Below are 26,983 nucleotides of genomic sequence, written 5' to 3'. Positions count from 1 at the left end.
GAGAGGGAGATAAAAGATGGTCAGGTTGTTCATCATTTTTCACTACCACAGGAGTAGTAGAAGTTGCAAGAGTAGCTAGAACAGTAACAGTGGGGTGAGTGGGCTCATTGACAGAAGGGAAATCATCAATAGCACTGGAACTTGTTTGCATATCTCTTTCACTTGTTCTCCTCCAATTGTACTCAACGCACCATTCTTGATTATGATGATCATCCGCTACCACTGTGGGCTCAGAATGGTCGGTTGTTCATCATTGACGGGGAGGCATCATCACCGACGGGAGGGAAATCATCGAATAACGATAGTATGACAGAAGATAAAAGATGATCAGGTTGTTCATCAGCTTGAATACAAGATGTTGAAGGTTCACGAAATCGTATGATTTGGCAATGTTTCGGTGATGAACGACGTGACTGTATTGGTTGCAAAGCTTCACCCATCACGTCCAATGCCTCCAACAATTCAGCTAGATTATCCCCACTATTACCCTCCACACTCTCCTGTACATTACCCTCCTCATTATTGTCTTCTTGAGATGCCCTAAAACCATCTCGCAATACCATCTCTACAAATGCAACTAGTTTAGAAACCGTTGAGGAAGGTAGTTTGCTCAGAGCTTGGCTAGCAAGAGATTTGTACTCCATGAAAGCTTGAACCATGACCTTTGCGGAAAGAGCAAGTTTATTAATAAACTCGGTAGGAGGATCAGAAGGTTCTTCATCTTCAGAATGTTGTTGTTCACTTGATCGCTTTGAAGACTGCCTAAACTCAATAGCAGGCAAAGGTGCGCTCGGTGGCTTTGAAGACTCCCAAAACTCAATAGTAGGCAAAAGTGCATGTGCCTTATGCTGAGTGATGACCAGTGGAGGCTCAATAGAACCCTTGCCGAAAGTTCTATTGTCCGAATTTTTGTCATTCACTTCCCGCTAAGTCTCTTGGATATAGCTTCTTTAGTCCAAGTTGAGAGCGTTGAAACTAGCGGGTAACAAGGCGTGCTTTGTAGACAAATCGGTCTAGATAAATAAAAACCAAGACCATAATAGGTCCACCAAACCAATTTTCTTGCAGCTTTTGGGTCTTCCACTCCTCCCTTTGCCAAGACTCAACTTGGTCAGCCAATTTATGTTTGATAAAATTGCACCAGTTGAATTTGGAGATCAACTCAGTGTTTACCAAACTTTTAAGAAGTCTCAAACTTGCCCTATTGCCTACAACACCGCCTAAAAGAGCATTGAAGATATAAATGATGAAAGTGCGTTTGAAATCATCTCCACCATCTTTTTGTGTAAAGAGCTTTTCCATAATGTGTTTGAGCTCAATGGAACTACCTTTGTATTGACTTTTGAAATCCTCCAAAAGAGACACATAAGAAGGGGACTTATCTCCAATTTTTGCTTCTTCGACAATGTTTGGACCCATTGGCAATCCCATGCACAGATGGATATCTTCCTCTAAAACAAGGAGTTTCCCATCACACAACGATCCCGTACATGGTGGTCATAATTAGAAACTAGCCAACGCCAACCGACCCGGAACAACATCTGTTTTAAGTTGCAATAGAGAACCAAATCCCATTTCTTTTATAGCTTCAATCGCTTATCCGATGGTGGATTCTCCTTATTGTTGAGAAAGTGGTAAAGCCCCGAAGGAGACATCCGAGTCCTCAACACAGCAAATCTCTCTTTGTAAACTCTTGTCTTTTTTTTAGGTGGCTCGAGACTGGTTCGGTAGCTTCAAGATAATCACCACTGGTTGAACAGTCGCTTCATTTTTGATGGCTTCCTATTATGCACCAAGTAAGGCAAAATAACATCGTAACTAAAAACCGAAATGTAAACATTTTAAGTAAGTTTGACAACAGAGAAGGTGATTTCATGCACTTGTTAACAAGTATAACAATATTATCTTCCAGCCACAAAACAGGTCTAAGATTCACACAATTAGGTCCCAGATTCACACAACTAGGTCCTAGATTCACGAAATGCAAATGAGATGTAGCTACTTTGAAAAACTGGCGGCAATAAATAAGGATAAGATAATGAAAACAGATAAGGTGATTTCATTCACTTATTAACAAGTATAACAATATTATCTTCCAATTTCACAAAACAGGGTCAGATTCACACAATTAGGTCCTAGATTCACAAAACTCGATCCTAGATTCACGAAATGCAAATGAGATGTAGCTAACAAAAACTGGCAAAAACGAGCGCCATAAACCCACAGTAACAAAAACATTTAAAAATTGGCAAAGAACATGCATCCAAAGAACGATAAATTAATCACAAAACCATACGCAAAAGAATCGAAATATACTAAAAAAAACCTAAAACCTCACTAACAAAAACTGGCAAAAACCCTAAACCCTCAATAACAAAAACAGGCAAAAACCCTAAACAATAATTTGACGAAATAAAGAAGTTGATTGAAAATTATGGTGAAAAATACGAAACAAAAGGAGGATGAATCGAAATTTGAGAAAGTAGATAGAAAAATACCTAATTTGCGGATAATAGCGAAGAAAAGCTAATGGCGGATAATGGCGAAGACGAGCAGTTAGTGAATATGGAAGTTGAAGAGAGAGCAGTTAGTGAATATGGTGAATATGGAAGTTGAAGAGAGAGCAGTTAGTGAAAATGCGAAATTGCGAAATTGAAACCATGTGGATCTTCACTTAAGATGTTTGTTTCACTCAATGTTGTGAATCCTGGAACATAATTCGTGAATCCTGAATCTTGTTTTGTGAATCCTGGACCTTATTTTGTTAACTACTTGAACTTAGTTTGTGACCTTGTTTTGTGAATCCTTGATCTTGTTTTGTGAATCGTGGACCTTGTTTTGTGAATCCTTGACCTTGTTTTGTGAATCCTGAAACTTATTTTGTGAATCCTGACCTTATCTTGTGAAACTGGAAAGAAAATTATGAAACATAGACTGATTCCAAAGATTAAGTATTTTTGTGATTTTGATCAAAATTTAGTTGATGATATGAAACATGTAATTGTACATAATACGAAAGGATGTGAATCAAATGAGAAGGCGGCTTGCATTAAACATCTTTGTCTCTCAATAAAAGACTGTCATACGAAGTACACCCGTCTCATCTTATGGTCAATCCAAGTTTCACAATTTCTTGTAGCATTACATTCTCGACTACTAAATACATTCTTCACTACTAAATACAAGATTACAGACTAAACAATTCATGGTACAATTACAAACAAACAAGGTCATATGGCCGAATTAATTTTAGATATAGCAGGCTCTTTCAAGCAAGGGATGGCCGCCATCAACACATATCCATCGAAGAATGATCATTTGCTTGCAAAAGACTGTCCATGTCATCAATGAAACACCTATACCATGAAAAACAAGTAACAATTAACAAATGTTCACCAAAGTTATGACGAAATGGACTTTGCATTAATTTTAAGTCAAGCAAGTGTACCGTTTTTGTATTTTTATCCCATTTAAGAAGTTCCAATATTATCTTCTTTCGATAGTCAGGCAATTTCTGCAAAAGAGATTTTCATACGGTATAGTATATATTTAATATGTAGCAATGGCAAGGTAGGAGGCAAAACCCGTAAATCTATACCTCAAAATATTCACTGTTGGTCCATAAACTTTGATTGTCCAACGCATCCAACCATTTCAGCACAAACACTCCACAATCAAAACTACAAATAAATAAACATTTATGAGTAAAAAAAACATCTCAAGTGAACATCAACTATTCAACCATTCATTTCAAAGAAATATGGGATTGGGTTCATGTACATCAACGAAGATATCTCATAATATAGCATAAAAAACGAAGTTACATGGTTACATACCATGTTTTTTGTTGAGGGACTTTAAGGTTTTCAATTGGGTTCATATACATCAACCGCAAAGGTTCAAATGGAGATGAACCACCACAAAGAACAGATGAAACTTGGTATAACTGGAACATGAAAAAGCCAATAGAACATAAAAATATGACAGGGATATATTTTTTCGGAAAAAAACTAAAGATAAATACTCCAAAATTTATTGGGAAAAAATCATACAATCTCGTGGGCTGTCTCGTTATCAGGATCCGCATGTATATCGGTGCTCGAGTCGAGGATAAAATTTTTTTTTTGCTTTAAATCACAAACGCAAGCCCACCAATGACGACACTTTTTGTTAAACATAGGGATAAAAACCTGCAATAGACAAACCAAATTAACAATACACATGAACGAAAATAAATAAAAAAGAACATAAATAGTAGAAGAGGGATCTTTCACCTTTTGGATATTACTCCCATCAAATGGAATGTAATCGGACTTCATGTATTGACCCCAAATAGTCAGGTTGCGTTCTTCATGAACGGTCTGCATGTGACAAAAGTAGGACCATTTTAATAAACCAAGGAGGAGCCAATACTTGAAATATCAACATCTAAAGGATTTGAAGCTCACATATACTGTGGTTGGCAAGTAGAGGAGATCTAATTTACCGAGTGTGGACTTCACTCCAAACATATCAATCACCTACAAAACAAATTTAACAAAACATATGCAAAGGATTCACAAAATAAGGTCCAGGATTCACAAAATAAGGTCCAAGATTCACAAAACAAGTTCCAGGATTCACAAAAATAAGTTCACAAAATAAGCTCCAATATTCACAAAACAAGGTCCATCATTCACAAAATAAGGTCTAGGATTAACAAAACAAGTTCTAGGATTCACAAAAAAAGTAAAATGAAACATGAAAAGAAAAAGGAAAGGAAAATGATTCTTACCGATCCATAACAAAGCCACGTGGTCCAAGGGTCTCAAAGCCTCCCTTGTGACTTCCATCCATGGAGTGGACACCATAGCGTCACTTAAATAATGAGGAAATGCAATTAGTCAATATCTCTCACAATATAACTTTTATATTGTAAAATCAAATAAAAATCATATAACTTTTATATCGTAAAATCAAATCAAAGCAAAATCATTACAATTTAGTTTGTGCCGATTTTGATCTGCATACATAATCCAACAATTGCTGGTCACTGTAAGGAAGTGGTCGAGAGCCACTGCCACAATATGAGCATATAAACATCATTTAATCAACTAAAGTACTAAAGGTTTTGCAAGAAAATATGATAATATTAAAAGAAGAAGGTTCTTACAGCGGTACACGACTCCATTCTAGTGCATCTTTTTTCACTCTATCTCTTAATACGTTCTTACCACATGTAATAATCTGATAGCACACCCTCAGTGCAAAACGCTTCACCTGAACTTCCTATAAATGCAAAAAGGGGAATAATAATGTGTTGCCTACTTATAAAAATTTATATTTATCAATGTACAAATAGAGTTGAAAAAGTAATCTTACAGTATATATGGTTATTGGACAATCACTTTTGTTTCCTTTGTAATTCTCCAATATGTTCAATAAATAGATGCCATTATCTATTTCATCAGAACGTAAGTTTGATTTTGGGATAAACACTTCGGGCGTCCACAGAATACTTCTCGATCTTTGGCGCCTTTGGTTTAAGAAGCCGGATGAGCTTTTCTTTCTGTATGTACAAAAGAGAAATCAGTCTTTCTTAGCTACTCGACCTTGTTCAAAGAATCTTAGGGCTTGTTCTGTGAATCTTAGGGCTTGTTCTGTGAAACTTGGTCGTGGTTTAAAATCTTCTATTTTGCTCTTAATTTTATGAATCTCACACCTTATCTTGTGAATCTCAGACCTTGTACAGTGAATCTTAGGGCTTGTTCTGTGAAAATTTGGTCGTGGTTTAAAATCATCTATTTTGCTCTTAATTTTATGAATCTCGAGACCTTATCTTGTGAATCTTAGGCCTTGTTCAAGAATCTTAGGGCTTGTTCTGTGAAAATTTGGTCGTGGTTTAAAATAAAATCATCTACTTTGCTCATAATTTTGTGAATCTCAGGCCTTATCTTGTGAATCTCAGGCCTTGTTCAGTGAATCTTAGGGCTTGTTATGTGAAACTTGGGCGTAGTTTAAAAACATCTATTTTGGGCTTAATTTTGTGAATCTCACAACTTATCTTGTGAATCTCATACCTTGTTCAGTGAATCTTAGGGCTTGTTTTTGTGAAACATAAGTGTAGGCTTCACAAAATAAAGTCATACATTAACAAAGTCATTTCCTAGTAGAATCACAATAACACACATTTCCCTAAGCAAAATGGAAACAATAGACGTACCAAAGGTTGCGAAAAACAGAATAATCAACATATCTGCCTTTCATAGGATGGATGATTTGCACTTTGCTACTTTTAGTTCTGAGGTCGATACAAATCAAGAAAGGTGCGCAGGAGGCGGAGACTATTGGAGCGAAAACCTGAAAAGGGACAAAAAGTTAACTCAATTAAAAAGACAAAAATGCAGTGAATAAAAAAGTAAAAAATGAACTTAAGTTGAAATATAAGCACAAAAATAAAAGACTTACTAGTTGAACTGCAAAACATCAACATTGGAGAGACACTGGAACAAAAAAAAAGATCGATGAGTAACGATTAGAAGTGAACATCATGTAAAATACACTCGAGAATTGGATAAAGTACAGGGTAATAAGACTAACACTTTCATTTCTATACGGCACAAATAAACAAGAAGGGGAAGTCCGGGATTTGAACATCTCATTACTATTTAAGATCTCACAATACACATCTATGACATGAGATGATATCCGATCGACTTCAGCACACTCTCTTCAACCGGCACCTAGTCAAAGTCTGACATTCACTTTGGAAAAGAAGCTCCGTTTCATCATATGATTCGCCAAGTATAAAATCTAATACTTGTTTCTCAGCTTGATTCAATTCCTTAAAAACATTAAGATTCCTTTGCAAATAGGGCGATCGGATAACTTCAGCTGGAACTACAACCCTCCTCTTACCACGACCCGGAACATCCTCTTCAATTGGTAAGGGAGATAAGGGACATGGGATTGCAGCAGTAGCTGGGGTTTTGCAAGGAACACGGGCAATCGACTTTGCCAAATGACGTGGCGATCGACGAATATAGACATTACTGACAGATCGTTTACTGACAGATGTTTTATCAATTGTTGAAACAAGTAGAGTATCTGGTAGGCAAATAACATCACGAGTTGTCTTCAGTACCAAAGTAGTAGGAGGAGTAGGAGGAGTAGCTGTTATCTCAATAATTGTAGGCTCGGTGACGTCCTTATCAGGAAGAACATCATCCAGAGCAGCGTGAGAAGATGTGTTCCCTACCAAAGGAGTGGGCTCAGTGAAAGGAGGGATGACATCCACAAGGAGGGATGACACAAAGAAATATGTGTCGCCTCAGCTCGAGTTGAGACAACAAATGGTCATCATCTGCTAGAAGCCTAAAGGATGGGAATTCTGCATTTGGTGGTGGTGAATGATGTCGCACAATTGGTTGCAAAGCTTCACCCAAAGCATCCAAGCCCGCCAACAAATCAGCCTCAGACCACCCATACAAATTATCCACATTCTCCCCAGCTTTCTCCACATTCTCCCCACCTTTCTCCACATTCTTATGAATATCGTCAACCACTTTCTCAGCGATGTTCTCATCCACAATGTCCGACACCTTTTCCTCATTCTTCACATCGTTGACATTTTCAAAGATCATCCTCTTGTTGAGATAACTTAAAACCTTCTCGCTATGCCGTCTCTACAAATGCAACTAGTTTCTTCACCGTTGTTGTTGAAGGCGGTTTGAGGGAGCTTGACTAACAAGTGATTTGAAATCCGAAAAAGCTTGAGCCACCGCTTTGCGGAAAACGCAAGTTTATTGACAAACTCACCAAAGGCCTTCATTCCCAGGTAGCGTAATTTTTCAAACGTCGACAGATGCTTTATCTTGAATTGTTGACTTGGAAGACTGACCAAGCTCAATCTTTGGAGGAGGAGGACACAACTGTGGAATATGGTGGTTGAATAACATTGGAGGCTCAATAGAACCCCCGCCAAAAATTTTCTTGTCCGAATTTTTGTCATTCAGCCTCGCTAACTCTCTTGGTTATAGCTTCTTTAGTCCAAGTTGAGAGCGTTGGAAACTGCCGAGAAACAAGGCGTGCTTTGAAGACAAATCGGTCAACATAAATGAAAACCAAGACCATAATAGGTCCACCAAACCAATTTTCTTTCACATTTTCGGTCTGCCACTCCTTCTTTTGCCAAGACTCAACTTGGCCAGCCAATTTGCGTTTAATGAAATTGCACCAGATGAATCTGGAGATCAACTCAGTGTTTGCCAAACTTTTAAGAAGTCTCAAACTAGCCCGATTGCCTACAACACCGCCTAGAAAAGCATTGAAGATATAAATGATGAAAGTGCGTTTGAAATCATCTCCACCATCTTTTTGTGTAGAGAGCTTTTCCATAATGTGTTTGAGCTCAATGGAACTACAATTGTATTGACTTTTGAAATCCTCCAAAAGAGACACATAAGAAGGGGACTTATCTCCAATTTTTGCTTCTTCGACAATGTTTGGACCCATTGGCAATCCCATGCACAGATGGATATCTTCCTCTAAAACAAGGAGTTTCCCATCACACAACGATCCCGTACAAAGGGTCATAATTAGAAACTAGCCAAGACGCCAACCGACCCGGAACAACATCTCTGTTTTAAGTCGCAATAGAGAACCAAATCCCATTTCTTGTATAGCTTCAATCTGCTTATCTGATGGTGGATTCTCCTTATTGTTGAGAAAGTGGTAAAGCCCAGAAGGAGACATCCGAGTCCTCAACACAGGCAGTCTCTCTTTGTAAATTTTTGTCTTTTTTTTAGGTGGCTTAGGGACTGGTTCGGTAGCTTCAGTAGGTGCTTCAATAGAGTGGTGCAGTAGCTTCAGTACGTCCTCAGAACGTCGCTTCATCCTGGCTTGGCTTGATTCCTACAACTCGGTAAAACCTATTATTCACAAAGCAAAAGGAAATAAGTTCACAAAATAAAGAAACTTGGTCGAAGGTTTATATTCTCGGACCTTGTTTTTGTGAATCTCGGACATTGTTCAGTGAATCTAAGGGCTTGTTTTGTGAAACTTGGTCATTATAAGTGGTTAAAATAATCTATATTGCTCATACCTTTAATTGGTGAATTCACATACCTTGTTTTGTGAATCTCAGACCTTGTTCAGTGAATCTAAGGGCTTGTTTTGTGAAACTTGGTCATTATTAGTAGTTAAATCATCTATTTTGCTCATAACTTTATTTGGTGAATTCACGGACCTTGTTTTGTGAATCTCGGACCTTATTCAAGAATCTACGTCCTTATTCAGGCCTTCACAAAAATAAGTTCACAAAATAAGTTCCAGGATTCACAAAATAATTTCCAGGATTCACATAATAAGTTGCAAGATTCACAAAAGAAAATCCACAATTCACAAAATAAGGTCACAAAATAAGTTGGTCATTATAAGTGCATGTAAGAATATGTAAGAAAACAAATACAAAATTAAATAGAAAGTCAGAAGTAAAGAACATTGCATAATACATAGAAAAGTGATCCATGCAAATATTTAAAACAAAAGTACAACATTACATGATAATTTATGTTATCCAAAATGTTAAACTAAGACGTACGTAATTATACAGAAGGTTGACACTACTACGAAATTATACAAAATAACAAAAGGGCAAAGTTAAAACCTTAAAGTGCAAAGCCCTAGTTACACAGATAGTACATTACAAACAAGGGACAACTCTAGGCTATATATACATCATCATCGAGGGTAAGTCAAGAAAAGATATATCAAGAGTGAGTAGTAAGTAAGTCAAAAATGCCAATAGCTATATCTCGTTATTCACTCGGCGTAGCTCTTAAAACAAGCAATGACTCATTAACTGCACTGCGTGCAGCATCATCAAGAGCATTGAGATGAGTACTCTGAGATGGAATTTTTGCTTGCATATAATGCACTAAGAATTTGGCAATCTTATTGTCCGTCATGAAACATTTGCATGTTTGAAAGACTATGCTAGGACCCCTACGAATAGTCCGAACACCATTCATATCATTTATGTCTACAGAAAGCCAATATGAGAAGGTGACCCCTGGTGCACTTTTGTGTATCAGAAATAGTTGAGCCCAATTTCGACAAACGAGCGCCATATTTGCTTTATCTTCCCGATCATTAATTTTTGAGAAGATTTTTTCCATAAGACCTTCATTATTGAAAACAGAATGACATGCTTGATAGTGACGGCCAGGCACTATAACTTCCTTTAACGGCGAAAAAGAGAAATCCATAGCTGTTTGTTTTTCAGTGACATAAAGTGCGCGAAATGACTTTTGATCTTCGTCAAGAACATTAACAACACAACCATTGCACCAAGGTGTCATACTTGTCTATGAAACAAGTGAAATACAAATATTAGATAAACAAAAGAAATGTGAAAATACAAAACACAAAATCCTAGGTAGTTGGACTAACAAGCTGGGAAAATGAACAAAAGGTGAACGAGATTCTCAGACCTAGGAAGCACAAATTCCTCACAAAATTAAATATAGGAAGCACAAAAACCGGGAAAATAAAAAGGATTGTATTTCACTTGTTTCATATTCCTCACAAAATTCCTCACAAAATTAAATCTCAGACATTGTTTACTGAATATCAGACCTTTTCTTCTTAATTTGTTTCTCTGCTTCTTTGTAATCTCAGACATTATTCAATGAACACTCAAGCAAGAACAACAGAAGACAAAGTAGCTAGTGTAATTTATACAAAACTTTGTAATTATGCAAACCTTTGAATAATCGCAGACCTTATTCAATGAGAACTCAAGCAACAACAACAAAAGTAAGATGAAGTTTGAAGATAATATAACAATAAGCTACTGGTTTCACAAATTTACCTCCTAGATTCACAAAATAAGTTCTAGGTTTCACAAAAGCAGGTAAACCAAATCTTAACAAACAGATGACAAAAATTAAGGCCAAGTTTGAAGATAATATAACAATAAGCTACTGGTTTCACAAATTTACCTCCTAGATTCACAAAATAAGTTCTAGGTTTCACAAAAGCAGGTAACCCAAATCTTAACAAACAGATGACAAAAATTAAGGCCAAGTTTGAAGATAATATAACAATAAGCTACTGGTTTCACAAATTTACCTTCTAGATTCACAAAATAAGTTCTAGGTTTCACAAAAGCAGGTAAACGAATCTTAACAAACAGATGACAAACATTAAGTCCAAGTGAAAAATGAACAATAAAAATGAAACTTCAATCCAAAGAAGTTTATAACCTAAAATTTAACTAATTAATGAAGTTTATAACCTAAACATTAAGCAGGTAAACATGAAATCGGCAATAACTAACAATGAACAATAACAATGAAACTTCAATTCAAAGAATAATTAAAAAATCGATGAAAATCGAATGAAGGAAAATAGTGAAACAAGAGCAAAACTCCTTATTTAACCTAATTAATGAAGTTTATAACCTAAAATTTAACTAAATAAGCAAAAAAATCAAAATCTAGTAAAGAAATAGAAAGGAACATACGAAAATGCGGAGAAATCGACTGCAATTGATTTTATGCGTTCCTACTGTGTTCGATTATGCTCACAAAGCAATCAAAAACCTGCATAATAACAACAATAATTTGACGAACTAAATAAATTTGGAAATTAAACTTAAAAATACAGAATGAAAGGAAGATGAATCGAAACTTAAATTAGTAGATCGAAAATACCTAATTTGTGATGATAATGCAGTACAAAACCTCAGCTCACTGATAACGGAGGTCGAAAGCTAAACATAATGGCGGTAGGAAAAGCTCAGTGATAATGGCGGACGGGGAGCTCAGTGATAATGGAGGACGAAGATGATTTGAAGAGAGAGAAAGAGTGTGCGTTGGTTGTTCGAAATGAATGGGTATTCAATGAAATGTGCGTGTCTTGTTGGAATTAAATAGGGGACACGTGGCATCATCTTATGAGTCTATAATATTTAGATCCAATGGTATAGAATGAGTTCAAATTACCACACCCTAAGAAGGGTGCCTCACGAGATTCAATTTCTATATATATATATATATATATATATATATATATATATATATATATATATATATATATATATATATATATATTATTATATAAATTATGCCTTAAGAATATAATTTAATAATACGTATTTTATATAAATGAGCTTTTATATATTACTTTTATAAAAATCGTGTCTGAAATAAAATTAATTAAATTGAATAATTCAAAAATATAAAATAGAGTAGCCAAATGGTTTAATAAATTTTAAATGTCAAAATGGGAAATTTGCGGGTGTTACAATGTCAAACACCGCTTTTTGCCTTGGTTGACCTAGGTATAAAGTGGATTCGAACGGGTTCCAAGCATCCCACAAATGCTTGGTGGCGACTCCGAACATCTCTTGCATCGTTTCGAAACCCTTGCCGAGACGAAACCGACCAATCTAAAACGATCCGGTCGAAAGCATTTTTACGCCACTGAGCGTGACTTTCAAAAGACCGCTGCCACGTCCACAGATCGGCAGGGCATCGCAGGTGGGCCCATGTCCACAGTGCCCCACTTACTCGACCGAGTGGTCATAACCAGTAGCTATTGTCCAAAACTCACATACCCACACTCGGTCAAGTGCCTGGCTACTCGGTCGAGTACCCGCCCAGCTCGGCCGAATCATGCCAAAAATACGCTATAACCCGTCACTAAAAATCATGTATACATATCATCTTCCTTAATCATATATTACTAAACATGCAAAAGGCATATAATAACATTCATCATGCTTATATCATTCACAGTACTTTATGTTCATGCAATCATATACTTTCATTCCATCCAACATTCTCACAAGGGACATAGATAACACATGTAACGACTTCCCAAGACACCTCGTAGTGACCGGTTTAAAGTTGTAAGGGCCGACATGCGACTTTAGGACGTCTCCCAAGCCTTTGCGGTAGCTCCAAACAACTCCTACCCAGGTTCATTTTAATTAGACACCCTATGTTCATTTGTTCATTGGTTTTAGGTTCCAAAATTGTCGCTCTAATATCCCTTTGTAAGACCCCCATATACAAAGGTGCCTTACCAAGGACTACCCTAGCATATCAAGGTGTTACCATCTCGGTTGCCCGAGGTACAGTATATCAAAACTGACCATAAAGAAACATAATTAAGTTTTATAAATTTAAAGTGTGTATAACTGAAACCAAAATCCAAAAGGTCTACAAAACTGTCAAAAGAATGTGATCAACAACTATATCAAAACTCAGCGGAAACTAGACATGCTAAAGCTAAGTGATGACTCCATCCCAGCCATGACCCATGAGCTATCCACTGCATACCTGTTAATTAACTGCTCACCATTCCCGAATGGATCACGACAGTTTTGCAAAACAACAACGGGGTCAGTCAACTGATTAACCAAATAAGGAATGCAACAAAGCAACTCATTACACATTCCTCCAACGAATAATCTCCATCATCGACTACACACTAAAGTGTGTAGCCCTGTCAGATTACCCATCGTAACAGGTAATCCATACCGCCAGTTTGGACCGCAGCCTTACCACCTAAGCTCTGCTCAACTACAAGAGCGAACAACCCAAGTCCATTAATGTGCACATCCCCCTTGTGACGGGAACCACAAGGGACGAATTAAAGGCGTAAAGCCATTCTCGATGATGACTCCACTCAGCCGAGGACGCGCCTCGAGAACCACAACAAACTAAACAACCAAACCAAATCATCCAGTATATCACAATCACAACAATAATAATAGCAATCATACCAATAAATCAACCATCATCATCTTATATCCAATTAATCAGGCAACTGAGTAGGGAAAACCCTACCTTATTAGTGAATCTGCGATCAACAAACAATAGAAGATGTTAGAATTGTTCCTCTACGAACTCGTCACCTAGTAATAATCATAACCATACTCTATATCACAATCATACCAAACAACCTTTTTTCTCAACCTAACCAATTAGGACAAAACCCTAAAAGTCAACATAACTGATAAACAAGGTACTAGTGACTTACCAACGGAATCGATATAGAGAAGACGGATAAAGACTCAAGATCCAACAAATAGCCTTGGGAGTGATTAAGGTGATTAGAGAGGTGATATGCGTCATTAGGTTTTGTAAAAGTGATTTGTAAACTGATAACACGAAATTTATAACCTTTAATCACATTAACCAAAACCGCGGAATAAACCCGTCAGATCGGGTACTCGGTGGGTACTCGGCCGAGTATCTCACCACTCAGCCGAGTGCTCCTGGGCAGTAGCCAGACCAGAAGACACACGACGACCAACTTGGTCGAGTTCCACTTACTCTACCGAATAACTAAGGACCATAAAACTGTGGTATTACAATGGGTGTTCCACGTCCGAGCTTGGGCTAAGACTTGAGGGCTACACATTCTATCTTAGGTCCGGACGTGGAGCACCCATTTTCGACCTAGGTTTGGGCGTGATTCTGGGAGCGGTATGCGGTTTTGATTCGTACTCTAATCCATCTCAGAAGCTAAATCTAATAGCCCAATCTACGAATAATTAGTGAAGTTAATGAAAGAAGTGCAAAATTTGATCATTTACATCGTCGATTTGTTGTTGGGGGAGGAATTCAATGTTAGAATGCTTTGATTTGTTATAGTGACGGAAAAAAAATCAATGTTTTGAAAGCGATTTTTGATTTTGTGTTGGATTTCATTCTTTTTTGTTTTGGTTTACGAAGTAATTAAAAGGATAGAGGATGGAGGCCCGAATGTAGAGTTCGTTAATATTATCCACGATTTACGCTAATTCGTTTATGATGTATAGCCATTTAATAAAATTTTGGGGCCGTTGAGGTAAGCCTAATACGGAAGGGCTTTACCTGCTTACCCGGATGATAATTAAAGATTTAGAGTAATTGTTAGTGGCCCAATATCTAAGCTTGGAAGAATCAAGGTGAGCTCCAAGTGGACTAACAATTGTGAAAATCTGTCCATGTCAACGGATATAAAGCTGTTTTTCCTTTTTAATAAGTAAACTAGGTTTGTGACCCGTGAAATTCACGGGTTTATCTGTTTTAGTTTTGATATTTTTATCATATTGTTAATATTTGTTCAAGCAATTAGTTGTAGATCCATTTAAAAATATACAGTCTTGAAATACATAGAAATTAGTTAGTTGATATCTTATTTCTTTGACAACTTTAGTTTATTTTTTTAAATTAAATCCTGCAAGTGACAATGTGGTAGCTACTAATTTTGAGAAACTTGACAACGGAGCAACGACAAAGACGACTCATTATATATACGTGTGTTTTACTCCGCAATATAATAAAGTGAGTTTTTTAAATATTAAAAGTTGAAACCATCCGTATATAATAAATTCTGTATGGAAAAATCTTCAATGACGCCTTATAAGGTTGTAAACTCAATACCTCAGTATAGTCATTTTCAAATTATTTCCAGACCTCTCCATCAACCCTCCCATGGAAATATCTTTGAAGTCTTATCACCAAGTGCATGCTTCAAATATTATTTACATCCGAAAAACGTTTATTATATCATTAGAAAAATATTAGATACGATTCAACGGTATGGTCGGTATCTACTCCATGTATTACGAACTAAATTTTTATTTCAATTGCTCAGTAATCTAAAAAACTATATTCCCTAAATCCGAATTCCAAAAGGTTCATAAATTTTTTTTAAGTTTCTTATTACTATTTCAAGAATTTGATTCTTCTCTTGTTATACTTATGTCCACGATCCTATATAAAAATAAAAATAGTATTAAAGACAATAAAATAATCTATTCCGGTTTTGGAAAAAAAAGCAAATAAACTTAAAAATATACGGATTAGAATTTAGAAACCATACTATTTCATATTTATCTGAAGGTTCACTTTCATTTCCTTTTAGTATGCTTCCTTTTAGTACAAGCCTTGATAATAGTTCATATGAAATGAAAAAGAAAATATATGTTAGAGATGATTATACTCATGAATACAAAAATACAAATTCAAATAGGTTGATCGGGAAAGCATAATACTAAAATTACACATCAATATACGCTTAATAACAAATTTAAAGAAATATTATAAGATCTCCATTTTGAGATCAACGATCATCTTATAATTGTTAAAAAAGCATAAACCACTTAAAAAAATAAAGTAAGTTTCATAGAAAAACTATCAAAAGGTGAGAGTTGGAGAAAATTTAAATTGATAGAGGAAATGACATAATTAAAATGATTAATTATTGTCATGATGGTTCAAAAAGTAAATTGTGAAATTTTAAAGAATTTTCATTCAATTATTTGTACTTATTTATTTACCATTAATTACGAGAGTATTTTTTTTTTAAGGAAATTATGAGAGTAAGTTTTATGTATTATTCCTGTTTTGGAAAAAAAAAACACATAAACTTAAAAACATATAAAGTAGAATTTAGAAATCATACTATTTAATATTTACACGAAGGTTCACTTTCACTTCCTTTTATTACATGCCTTGATAATAGTTCATATAAAATGAAAACGAAAAGTATATGTTAGAGATGATTATACTCGTGAATACAAAAATACAAATTCAAATAGGTTGATCGGGAAAGTATAATAGTAAAATTACACCACAATATACGTTTAATAACAAATTAAAAGAAATATTATAATACTTCTATTTTGACATCAACAATCATCCATTACTTATTAGTCTCTACCTTACGTTTTTTTACCTTTAATTTTACCTCAGTTTCGTGCATTTTGTATTTCTTCCCTTTTAAGATTACCCACGTGATGGTTTGCCTTATTTACATTCACATACGTTTCATGGTGCTTTAAAATTATATAAAAAATACATTGACCAAAAGATAAAATATCAACCTGGTAAAAACTTGACAAAGGAATCAAAATATTGTCACGTGTAAGTCACTTAAATTAAACCAACTGGAAAACATGAATTCGAATATAAAAGCAAACGATTCATAAAACAACCACCACCACCACCACCACCACCACCAACAACAACAACAACAACAACAACAACAACAACAACAACAACAACAACAACAACAATAACAACAACAATACTCAACAATAATACTCAATACAATCAAAACCAACAATCCACAACTTAGAAACTCATGACAAGTGGGCACATTTTAAATAAATAAAGTGAGTAGAAACTATTATAGGTATTGTAGGTTTTATAGTCATTACACAACCATAAATTCCCATATTTTAATATAATTTTTAATTTATTTTGTGGTATTATTAAATTAGATAATTGATTGCCGAGGATCTCAAGAGATGAATTAAATAGGACAAAATATTAATGAAAATTATGGGTGTTGAGTAATATAAGGAGTTTTAATAAAATTATTAACATATTATATTACAAAAATTAATTAAATAGGAAAAACTTTTAATTAATTTGGTGTATGTTAAGTATTATGAAGAGTTTTAATCAATGTATTACCATGTTTAATTAAAAAAAAAATAAATAGGAAAATTTTAATAATGGTGGGTGTTCAGTAATATGAAAAGGTTTAATTAATTTATTAATAGGTTTTATTACAAAAATTTTAAAAATAATGAATTAAATAGGAAAATGTTAATAATGGTGAGTGTTTAGTAATATGAAGAGGTTTAATTAATTCCTTAACATGTTTTATTACAAAATTTTCAATTAAAATTTCACTTTTAATTATAAATTATGAAATTTATTAACATGTTTTATTACAAAAATTTCAAATAAAATATCAATATTAATTATAAATTATGAAATTTGATGTAAATTTATAAGGGTTATATAAATTTTGAAAGACAATATATTTAATATACAAAATTAATTTAAGATAATGATAATATCCTTTAATATAATAGATAAAAGTGAATTAAATTAATTTATAGATAAATGATTTAAGTTAATGTCATGTAATAATAAATTGATAATTCATGTCACATTAGTTCGCTATGTCACATTAAAAATATGCAACATCGCATTTAAATATGCCACGTCACATTAAATTTTGGTGGCTTTTTGGATCCTACATGGCTTTGTCTAGGTGGTGTTTATTTGTCATTTTAGGGTAACCTTTTAATTATTTTTTATAGACACTATAATAAGGATCTGAAATATCACATAATATAGTTTAAGGATCCGAAGTTTTATTTTGTGGCTCTAAGAACCCCAATCATTGTTTTTGACTATAATAACCTTTCCACGAACTTTATTTTTAAAGGATGAACATATATTTTAATTTGAACTTAAAATAAGTAATTAATCTCCCTTATGACAGAGATATATTGTAATACTCGAATAATTAGAGACCGATAAAGGAATCTTGGGATGCGTGAGATGACCCTTAGGATCGACGAGAGACCATTCATGAGTAATACATAGCGGTGTAGTGGAAAACTTTATTTACGTACAACCCAATTGAATGATCACTTAATTTCGATCAAATTGAGTTTAGACTAATAAAACAATGTATTTAGACTAATTTTTAATGAACAAATCCAATTATGTTTTTGTTTTTTTTTTATTTGTCAAATCAAATATTTAACATACTAGTTTAGAGTTTAGACTCCGTGCAATAAATACACGGTATATAAAGTTTTTTTTATTTTTAATAAATTACTTATATAATAGTGATATGTCATTAATTGTTCATTTTCACGTCATTGTATTTTGCTTTGAGGAAAAAAAAATTGAAACGAAAAATCTATCAAGAGAACTAAATAATGTACTTAAATGTATTTTACAGGAAAAAAAATTTTACAACACAAAGACAATGATTCCAATTTATAAATTGTCTCAAATTCTTTTTCTCACGAAAGTAATAAAAGCGATTTACAATTATGTTTTATACATGGTATGCGTCTTAAACTTAACAAGTAGTGGAATTCTTTTTTTTTTTAGAAATTCTTGTTTAAAAGCATGACGCATAAGGGGGAAAAAATCTTATTTCTCAAGTGGGATGATATTTATCTTGTTTTAATTGCCTATTTTGAGTCCAAATTAAAATTAAAATATATGTTCATTCCTTAAAAATAAAGCTCATGGAAAGGTTATTTTGGTCAAAAATAATATTTGGGGTAAGAGCATCCGCAACAATGGGGTTCCCCATATTTTATCTCTCTTTTCTTATTCACCCACCTCATTTTTCGCTAATTTTCACATCTACTCTCCCCAATTTATAACTACATTTATGCAATAATGAGGTTCCCCATTTACACATAAAATTTTGGGAACCTCCCCAAATGGAACACAATTTACCCTTACTTTTTGTTAGGAAGCTCCTCTAAAAATGGCGGAGCCTCAAATTATGGGAAGGTTAGTGCATTAGTGAGGTTAGCCATATGCGGATGCTCTTCAAAGTCATGAAATGAAATTTCGGATCCTTAAAACTATATATATATTATGTGATAGTTTGGGTCCTTGTATGTTGTAGTGTTTATTTATTTTATTTATTTTTTTGTGAAGGGTAAGTATATATTAATAAAAAAATAGGTATACAATGTTCCAAGTACAAGCTCAACTCAAAGACCAAGGAGAAACATAATGAAAGTTACATCGTCATGTTGGTCACCCATTGAGTATCCAGTGGTCTCAAGGGAGTTCTATTTCTTCTCTTCCATCTCTCGAGCACCTCTTTCCATACTTGATGAACCAGAGCTTTGGGATGAATAACTGATTGATGAATCCTAGCACGGTTCCTAGCCATCCAAATTGCATAAATGGTACCAACATAACAGGCTCCTGCAAATAATTTTTGTAAAGAGCTCTTACACCTCCCAGCAGAAAACCATCTGATAATATCATCTGTAGGGAAAGAAGCCTGGATCTTCTACTGCAGCAGTGTCATACATCTCCTGGTAAAGTCACAGTCTTGGAAAATATGCTCATGAGTTTCAGGGACAGTAGCACATAAACAGCAAGTGATGTCACTGCATATACCAATATGGACCAGTCTATCACGAGTAAGAAGCTTTTTATGGAGGGAAGCCCAAAAGATAAAAGTAGTTCTAGGAGCATTTAGGGAGTTCCAACAAATAAAACGCCAAGGGACCTTAGGATGTGAAGTTCTTAACCAATTGTAACCAGCAGCAATATAGTAACCAGAGGCATTGTTGATCCAACTGTTGTTATGGTAACCAGCCTTGAAGATATCCTTAACCTGAACAATCTTCTTCCAAGTCCAACTGCAGTCTAAAGGAGCAGAATAGTCAGTCCACGCACACCCTTTCATATAGACATGATTAACCCATTTTACCCAAAGGTGGTCCTTCTTAGTAGCCAACCAACTAGTATATTTTTCAAGAACAGCTCTATTCCAAATCTTAGCATTTTTAAGGCCCAAACCACCTTCCTCTTTTGGAGTACAATATTTAGCCCAGGCTATATTAGGAGCTCTGAGGTAAGCATCCTTTCCTCCCCAAAGAAAGTTCCTACAAATAGCTTCAACCTTGCTCATGACATCAGAAGGAAGAAGAAAAATTGATGCCCAATAGGAATGCATAGTGGCTAAAACTGACTGGACAAGAACCATTCTACCAGCATAAGAGAGCTGTCTAGCTCCTAAGGACCTAACCCTACTAACAATCCTCTCAATGAGAATGTGAGCATCATATTTAGAAATCTTCTTAGATGAGATAGGAATACCCAAATACTTAAATGGTAGAGAGCCAACTTTGAAACCAGAAATAGCAACAATCTCATCAATAAGATCTCTCTTAACCCCATTAAAATAAATATTAGTCTTATCTCGATTCAAGCACAATCCAGAAGCAGAGGAGAAAGTAGAGAACCCCCTAAGTAACCACATTATAGAAGGAGCTGTTCCTTTGCAAAACAAAAGGAGGTCATCCGCAAATAAGAGGTGATTAAGCTTCAGGCTACCACACATAGGATGAAATCTGAAAGAAGCTTGATGTGCCACAACAGAGAGAATTTTGGATAAATACTCCATACAAAGAGTAAAAAGTAAAGGGGACAAAGGGTCTCCCTGTCTTAAGCCTCTTTTACCCTGAAAAAAACCAAACAAGTTTCCATTGACATTAAGGGTATAAGAAGGAGTTGAAACACAAGTTATTATGAAATGAATGAAAACAGGAGGGAATTTCAAGGCCATGAGCATTTGATGTAAAAAATCCCACTTTACAGTGACATTAAGCTTTTCTAAGATCAATTTTGATAAGACACCTAGGGGATGCAGCTTTCCTATTATACAGTCTGATAAGGTCCTGACAAATGAGTACATTCTCAACAATATTCCTTCCCCTTATGAACCCTCCTTGACTCCTATTAACAATAGTAGGCAAAACCTCACTTAATCTAGCACAAATAATTTTGACAATGCATTTATATAAGGTATTGCAGCAAGCAATAGGTCTATATTCAAGGACAGAGGTAGGATTTTTAACTTTGGGAATGAGGGTCAACGTAGTAGTATTTATTTGCTTCAACATTTTTCCACTAGTAAGGAAATCCTTAACAGCTCCAATAACATCATTGACCAATGTTGTAGTGTTTATTCCCTTTTTAATCTATAGATATAATTTTTTTTTTTTTGAGGTGCTATAGATTATTTTTTTGAAAGCCATCTATAGATATATTTATTTAAAAACATTATGTATAAGGTGCGTTACGGAAGAAGAAAATTAGATAGCACTTCCAAATGGTGTATATATAGAAACAGAAAAAATACGTAGTACAAAAACAATAATGAAAGGAACTAAACCAATGGAGCGCCATTTTTATCAAACTGAAGTCACATTATTTCCATTCACGATGAATTCGTCGCAATTTCATTCCCACCCCGTGTATGACAAAATAACTTGTTGGGAAACAACATTTGGAGTGCTCTTTATCAACTAAACTAGCTAACGTTACATCAACAATTTGAACAACCGTTATTGTGTTGTACTACTAGATGAAGCAGCTGAGGAGCATTGAGGGCAGGGGAAATGACCCTTAGCTCCACAATTTCCACACGAAATGGGTTTTTCATCATCTGACTCGAACCGCCCCGGAAATAGGTCATCAATCGGATTATTGATTCCAAATAACACACCCGACTTGACGGAGCCTGACCCTTTACATTTTGGGCAAGCCACTAGCTTCACGCCCCCACATCGGTTGCACATTCCTAATGACCTGCAATCACAACAATTATCCCACCAAATTGGAGGCAAAATATTAAAATTTGACATAAAAGCATGCACCTAATTTGCTTAATTTTGTGACCAATTCAAAAGCTTAACTGACAAAATCATCGAAATGTGATACTCATGATCTAGGCTCAAAATTCAATAGCATAAAACAGTTTTAATTAAGACTTTCTATTAGATGGTTATCTTAACCCGCTCAAATCCGAACTAAACCAAATGATGTAAAAATCAGAAAATTGGATAGTAGAAGTTAACGTGAAAATACCTTCTTTGGGCAGAGGAGATAAAGGCATCGACCCTAGGTGCAGCAATAGTGGCACATAAAAGCAGGGTTCCAACCGCAAATCCTGCTATTTCACTTGCTGTTATGTTCTCCATTTTCCTCAACTTCTTCTTCTTCTTCTTCCTTTTTTTTTCTCTTTTTTTTCTTTCGATTTTATTTGGCTTATGTTATCTTTGATTTTGTTACTAACCAGCCTTATCCATAATGCTTCCAGATAAGCCTCACAATAGCAGTAAGGTATATTAAACTTAAGGTGATTTATTATGAAGCGTGGCCCATTAGCTCAGTTGGTTAGAGCGTGGTGCTAATAACGCCAAGGTCGCAGGTTCGAGACCTGCATGGGCCATATTCTTTTTTTCATAATTTGAATTATTGCAACACAGTAACCACTTCTAATATTAGCAGTGCCCTAGATTTAGCTCCTATGGAATTAGCTAGGTACTCATGATTCTTTAGCCCAACAATATTAGCTTTCGGTTTTGGATGTCATAAAACTCTAGATACATCCTTTTATTTTGGCCCACCTGAAATAAACTCTCTTTCCCTAACCGGGACGAGAGTTATGTTAGTCCGACTCTTGTATTTCCTTTGCATATCCGTGTCTGATACTTGATTCTTCAACATCATATAACACTTGCATGTCCCATTTTAAGCCAAAATAATCGGATTTCTTCATAAAAAAAACAGTAGCCTAGTTAAACGAGTCTAAGTAACAGAGGCCGGGAGCCTATCAGATATCAGGTGATCTAGTAATATATGTCTGGATAACGCGGCCGATACTACCATAATAAATTTATGTTAAAACCGCTTTCACACATGCACGCATCATATGAGGTTCTATATGGGTATTTTTGGAGAATGGAACTCTGGTTTGTCGTTTGAATCTTTTAGAAAGACAGTACACTATTTACACAGGCTTCCAAAATATCTGGCCTATTAGACCATATAGTTTAGTTTATGGTAATGAAGAAATGATAGTATATTATATTAAATTAATTATGAAGAAACGTATAAGAAATTAAAAGTAGTATATGCTTAGTTAAGCACTTAAGCACATTTGGTTATGGAAAAATGGTCCCCCTTTCCTCTTTGAATTACACCTAATTACCTCTCATTAGCTTAAACCTCCTGCTAAGATCGATCTTCTTGATCTTCAAAATCCTCAATAACTTTATACTTTGTATTATTAATATCATATTATATATATTCTTGATGTTTTGTCGCCTTTGGGAAATCACCATCATCCCTTTGCATTGGTTAATTAATACGACTAGCTTTCTTATTTTGTTAGCTGTTTGGCATTATTACGTTTGATGTAGTACACCGAACTAACCCAGGTCATGAGCACCACCTCTCATGATTTTACCAACTAAACTAGTTGACATCTATTCCTGATAATTCACAGGTTAGTATCAACATAATATAGTCACATAAAATATTGTATTATACGTATGTATATGTATAATGTCCTATAATGTGAGTGAAATATACATCATACATCAATGTAGTTTTCTATATATGTTGCAATACGTTTTTATTGATCGAGTTGAATACTAGATGATGTATGTGATGAATTTATTTTCAATAAGTTTATAAAACTTTATTTATGACACAACTTTACGCATTAAGTTCCATTTTAAAACAATTTCAATTGAAGCAACACACGAACATATAACACTTTATATATCTTTACCCTTTTTATGCAGATGTATCCGCTAGTTAAACTAGCTATGGAGTAAGTCATGATCATAAGTGGTACTAACGAGTCGTGATTTAGGTCTAAATCTCATCAACATAAAATCCGATCTTGTGATTTCCTCGCATGACCAAAACCGGCCGGGAAGTGATTTGATGGCAGCACTAATACACTTGATCACAATACTCCTCAGAAAATAATGAGTATATATATACATACTCCGTTTATGATTTTTTTTTTTTTTTTTTTTTTTTTTTTGATGTCATAGGATCCACATGGGACATGGGCAGTACAATATCGGGTGTGGGGGGATTCGAACCTGGGACCTATTGTCCTCAATATCTCCTTCTTAACCACTAGGTTAAGACATCTTTGGTACTCCGTATATGAAATGATAAGCAAACGATCATGCTAAGGAAGGTAGCTTAGACATTCAATGGCTAATTACAAAGAAAGAAACAAAATAAGAAAGAAAACATATAGTAATCAATAACAATTCTGTGAAGTGTGTAAAAGATTTGATGATGAGACGATAATGTTGAAATTTATATTAATATTTGCTTAGCATTACAAATAATAACAGGAGCCATTCCCTGCATACATTATGTAGCACAAAGCACACTCTTGGCCTATTAATCAATGTTAACCAATAAAGATCATATACGTGCTAATTTGGATACACTAAAAAACAAAGCATACAAAACACACATCATCAACCCTAGCTAGCTAATTAAACTAAACTAATTATAATATTATTCAAATTGTACGTAGCTTACACCAAAACATACATCGATCAAATAGTTAATTGCAATGTCCCAATGCAAAAATAGTTGTTTTCTAGAAAATGAAACCGTGATGATCACTATATATATTGTTTAAATCCTCTCCCCAAGAGAATCCATTATTATTATTAGCACTAATTATGTTATTATTAGTAGTAGCTTGGTTTTGGAATGATAGTGCCATCTTGCTACATATTTGTTCTTGTTGTGGTGCTAGTTGATCTCCATAATTCCATACACCACCCCAAAATAAATTATCATCCATCCAAGATGATAATGTTGGCGGCGCTGCCGAAATTGCTAAATTTTGATCAACCATGGTGGAGCTTATTGGATGATCCATGAATGTTAGCTCTTGCTTATCATTGTTATTGCCTTGAGTTGTAGGAATCATGACTTGATTGATTTGTGATCCTACTTCTTCATTATCATGTTGTTGTTGTTTTGGTTTTATTTTCGCGTTTTGGGTTCTTCGTCTTTCTGATGATTTCCGAGTTGATCTTTCCTTCTTCTTGAAATGGGTTCGCCAATAGTTTTTGATCTCGTTATCAGTTCTTCCTGGTAGGTATCTCGCAATTGTTGACCATCTTTACATTGTAAAATATATATTCATTAATATGGAATGCAAGACCTCAATGAAAATGACCATATTTTGATTGTATTTAAGAAGTGACTTACTTGTTACCCCAAAGGGCATGCAACTCAATGATAATGCCTTCTTCTTGAGGTGTAATTTGACCTCTTTTTAGTCCTGGCCTTAGATAATTCACCCACCTTAGCCTACAACTCTTACCACTCCTATTCAATCCTATAAAAATATAACAAGAGAAATTAAATCAATGATCAATAATTATCGTAAACAAAAATAATAAACTCACTGATCATCAAATAAATAGCAAATTTTCCTTCTACTTTTGACTTCTTTAGATTAAAACTTCTAGTTCTATTTCTACATTATAGAGTTGAAGAGTATAGTGGAAGTGAGCATTATACTCTAGCAACTTTAAACTTGTTGAGAAAATATTAACAGAAATATATAAATTGTAAGATTGATAGATAAATTTAGTTCAGTTCAACTAATAAAAGTTGCTAACAAAACCCATGCATGTGCATGCAATAACATAACATACATTATTAATGAAAAATACGTTTACATCACCAGTACCAATAAACAGAGGTCGATACCATAATACTCATAATTAAATTGTTTTAAAACCTTGGCCTCTTATATAATATAACAATAATATATAACGACAATAAATAAATTTACATATGAGTATAGTAATACTGAAACTATGTACATAATTCCGAGGAAATTTGTACCTGCGCAACGAGACACAGAGCTCCATCTTCCTTCACCATGCAAGGTGACATATTGAGAAAGAAGCTTGTCTTCTTCAGGGGTCCAAGGACCCTTCCTCCACCCTTGTTCTCCTACTACCCAACCCATCAAACCTACCATCTTTACACTTTGACTCACTCACTCTATTAGTCTTATGTTGTTGTTGTTGTCTCCTGACTTTGTGACAGATAGATAATACACTTAAGTTTTCTTGCTTCTTACCTATGACTTACAACCTTGTATATATACTACTACTCTTGCTAGTCATTTCAACTAAAACATGCTTAGGTGGAACTTAATATTCTTTTATTATGCTGATCTCATCACCTTTTGTGCTTACTATATTGTGCTTCCTTTGTTTTTTGCTTTTCTGATGGTAGTGTGAGTTTTAATTTAGGCCCTATAATTGATTCTCCAATTAGGAATGGAATGGATTGAAATATGATATTACAGAAAGATGAACTTAGGGCATTAGTAATAGATAAACCCCAAATGAGGTTTGTCTAATGCCACATCACTCAACATACAAACCTCTCTAGCAACAAACCCCAATATAACAATAGACAAACCTTTTAAATGTAAACAAACCTCATAAAAATATACTACATGGGTTCCACTATCATTCACAACCAAAAATACAAATCTGTATACAAAATTGTAACCATTCTCATATATGAACCTCAACCCTCATTCCCAACAATAGAGAGGTTTGTCAACAAAT

At 34.7% G+C, this 26,983-nt stretch overlaps 2 protein-coding genes, 1 long non-coding RNA gene and 1 other non-coding gene across 4 annotated transcripts; 1 reads left to right on the top strand and 3 right to left on the bottom strand.

Annotated features, from left to right (window-relative positions):
- Positions 1-9,810: 9,810 nt before the first annotated feature.
- On the bottom strand, positions 9,811-11,889 carry LOC141630877 (uncharacterized). Its single transcript, XR_012537559.1, has 3 exons — positions 11,697-11,889; positions 11,507-11,585; positions 9,811-10,346 (listed from the first exon to the last, which is right to left on the bottom strand). It is a non-coding gene; the product is annotated as an uncharacterized LOC141630877 (long non-coding RNA).
- Positions 11,890-21,742: 9,853 nt separating this feature from the next.
- On the bottom strand, positions 21,743-22,625 carry LOC141643207 (uncharacterized). The gene is made up of 2 exons (XM_074452253.1): positions 22,425-22,625; positions 21,743-22,145 (listed from the first exon to the last, which is right to left on the bottom strand). The coding sequence occupies exons 1-2, from the start codon at positions 22,535-22,537 to the stop codon at positions 21,902-21,904; spliced, it is 357 nt and encodes a 118-aa protein (XP_074308354.1). The 5' UTR covers positions 22,538-22,625; the 3' UTR covers positions 21,743-21,901.
- An 89-nt stretch (positions 22,626-22,714) lies between these two features.
- On the top strand, positions 22,715-22,788 carry TRNAI-AAU (transfer RNA isoleucine (anticodon AAU)). Its single transcript has one exon. It is a non-coding gene; the product is annotated as a tRNA-Ile (tRNA).
- Positions 22,789-24,855: 2,067 nt separating this feature from the next.
- LOC141641531 (uncharacterized) lies at positions 24,856-26,382 on the bottom strand. Its single transcript, XM_074450190.1, has 3 exons — positions 26,244-26,382; positions 25,599-25,728; positions 24,856-25,507 (listed from the first exon to the last, which is right to left on the bottom strand). The coding sequence occupies exons 1-3, from the start codon at positions 26,380-26,382 to the stop codon at positions 24,976-24,978; spliced, it is 801 nt and encodes a 266-aa protein (XP_074306291.1). The 3' UTR covers positions 24,856-24,975.
- Positions 26,383-26,983: the final 601 nt, after the last annotated feature.

The sequence above is a fragment of the Silene latifolia genome, chromosome 2, assembly GCF_048544455.1.
Source record: "Silene latifolia isolate original U9 population chromosome 2, ASM4854445v1, whole genome shotgun sequence".
Lineage (NCBI taxonomy): Eukaryota > Viridiplantae > Streptophyta > Magnoliopsida > Caryophyllales > Caryophyllaceae > Silene > Silene latifolia.
Note: the sequence above shows the minus strand (reverse complement) of the source record. Positions and strands in the feature narration are given on the sequence as shown.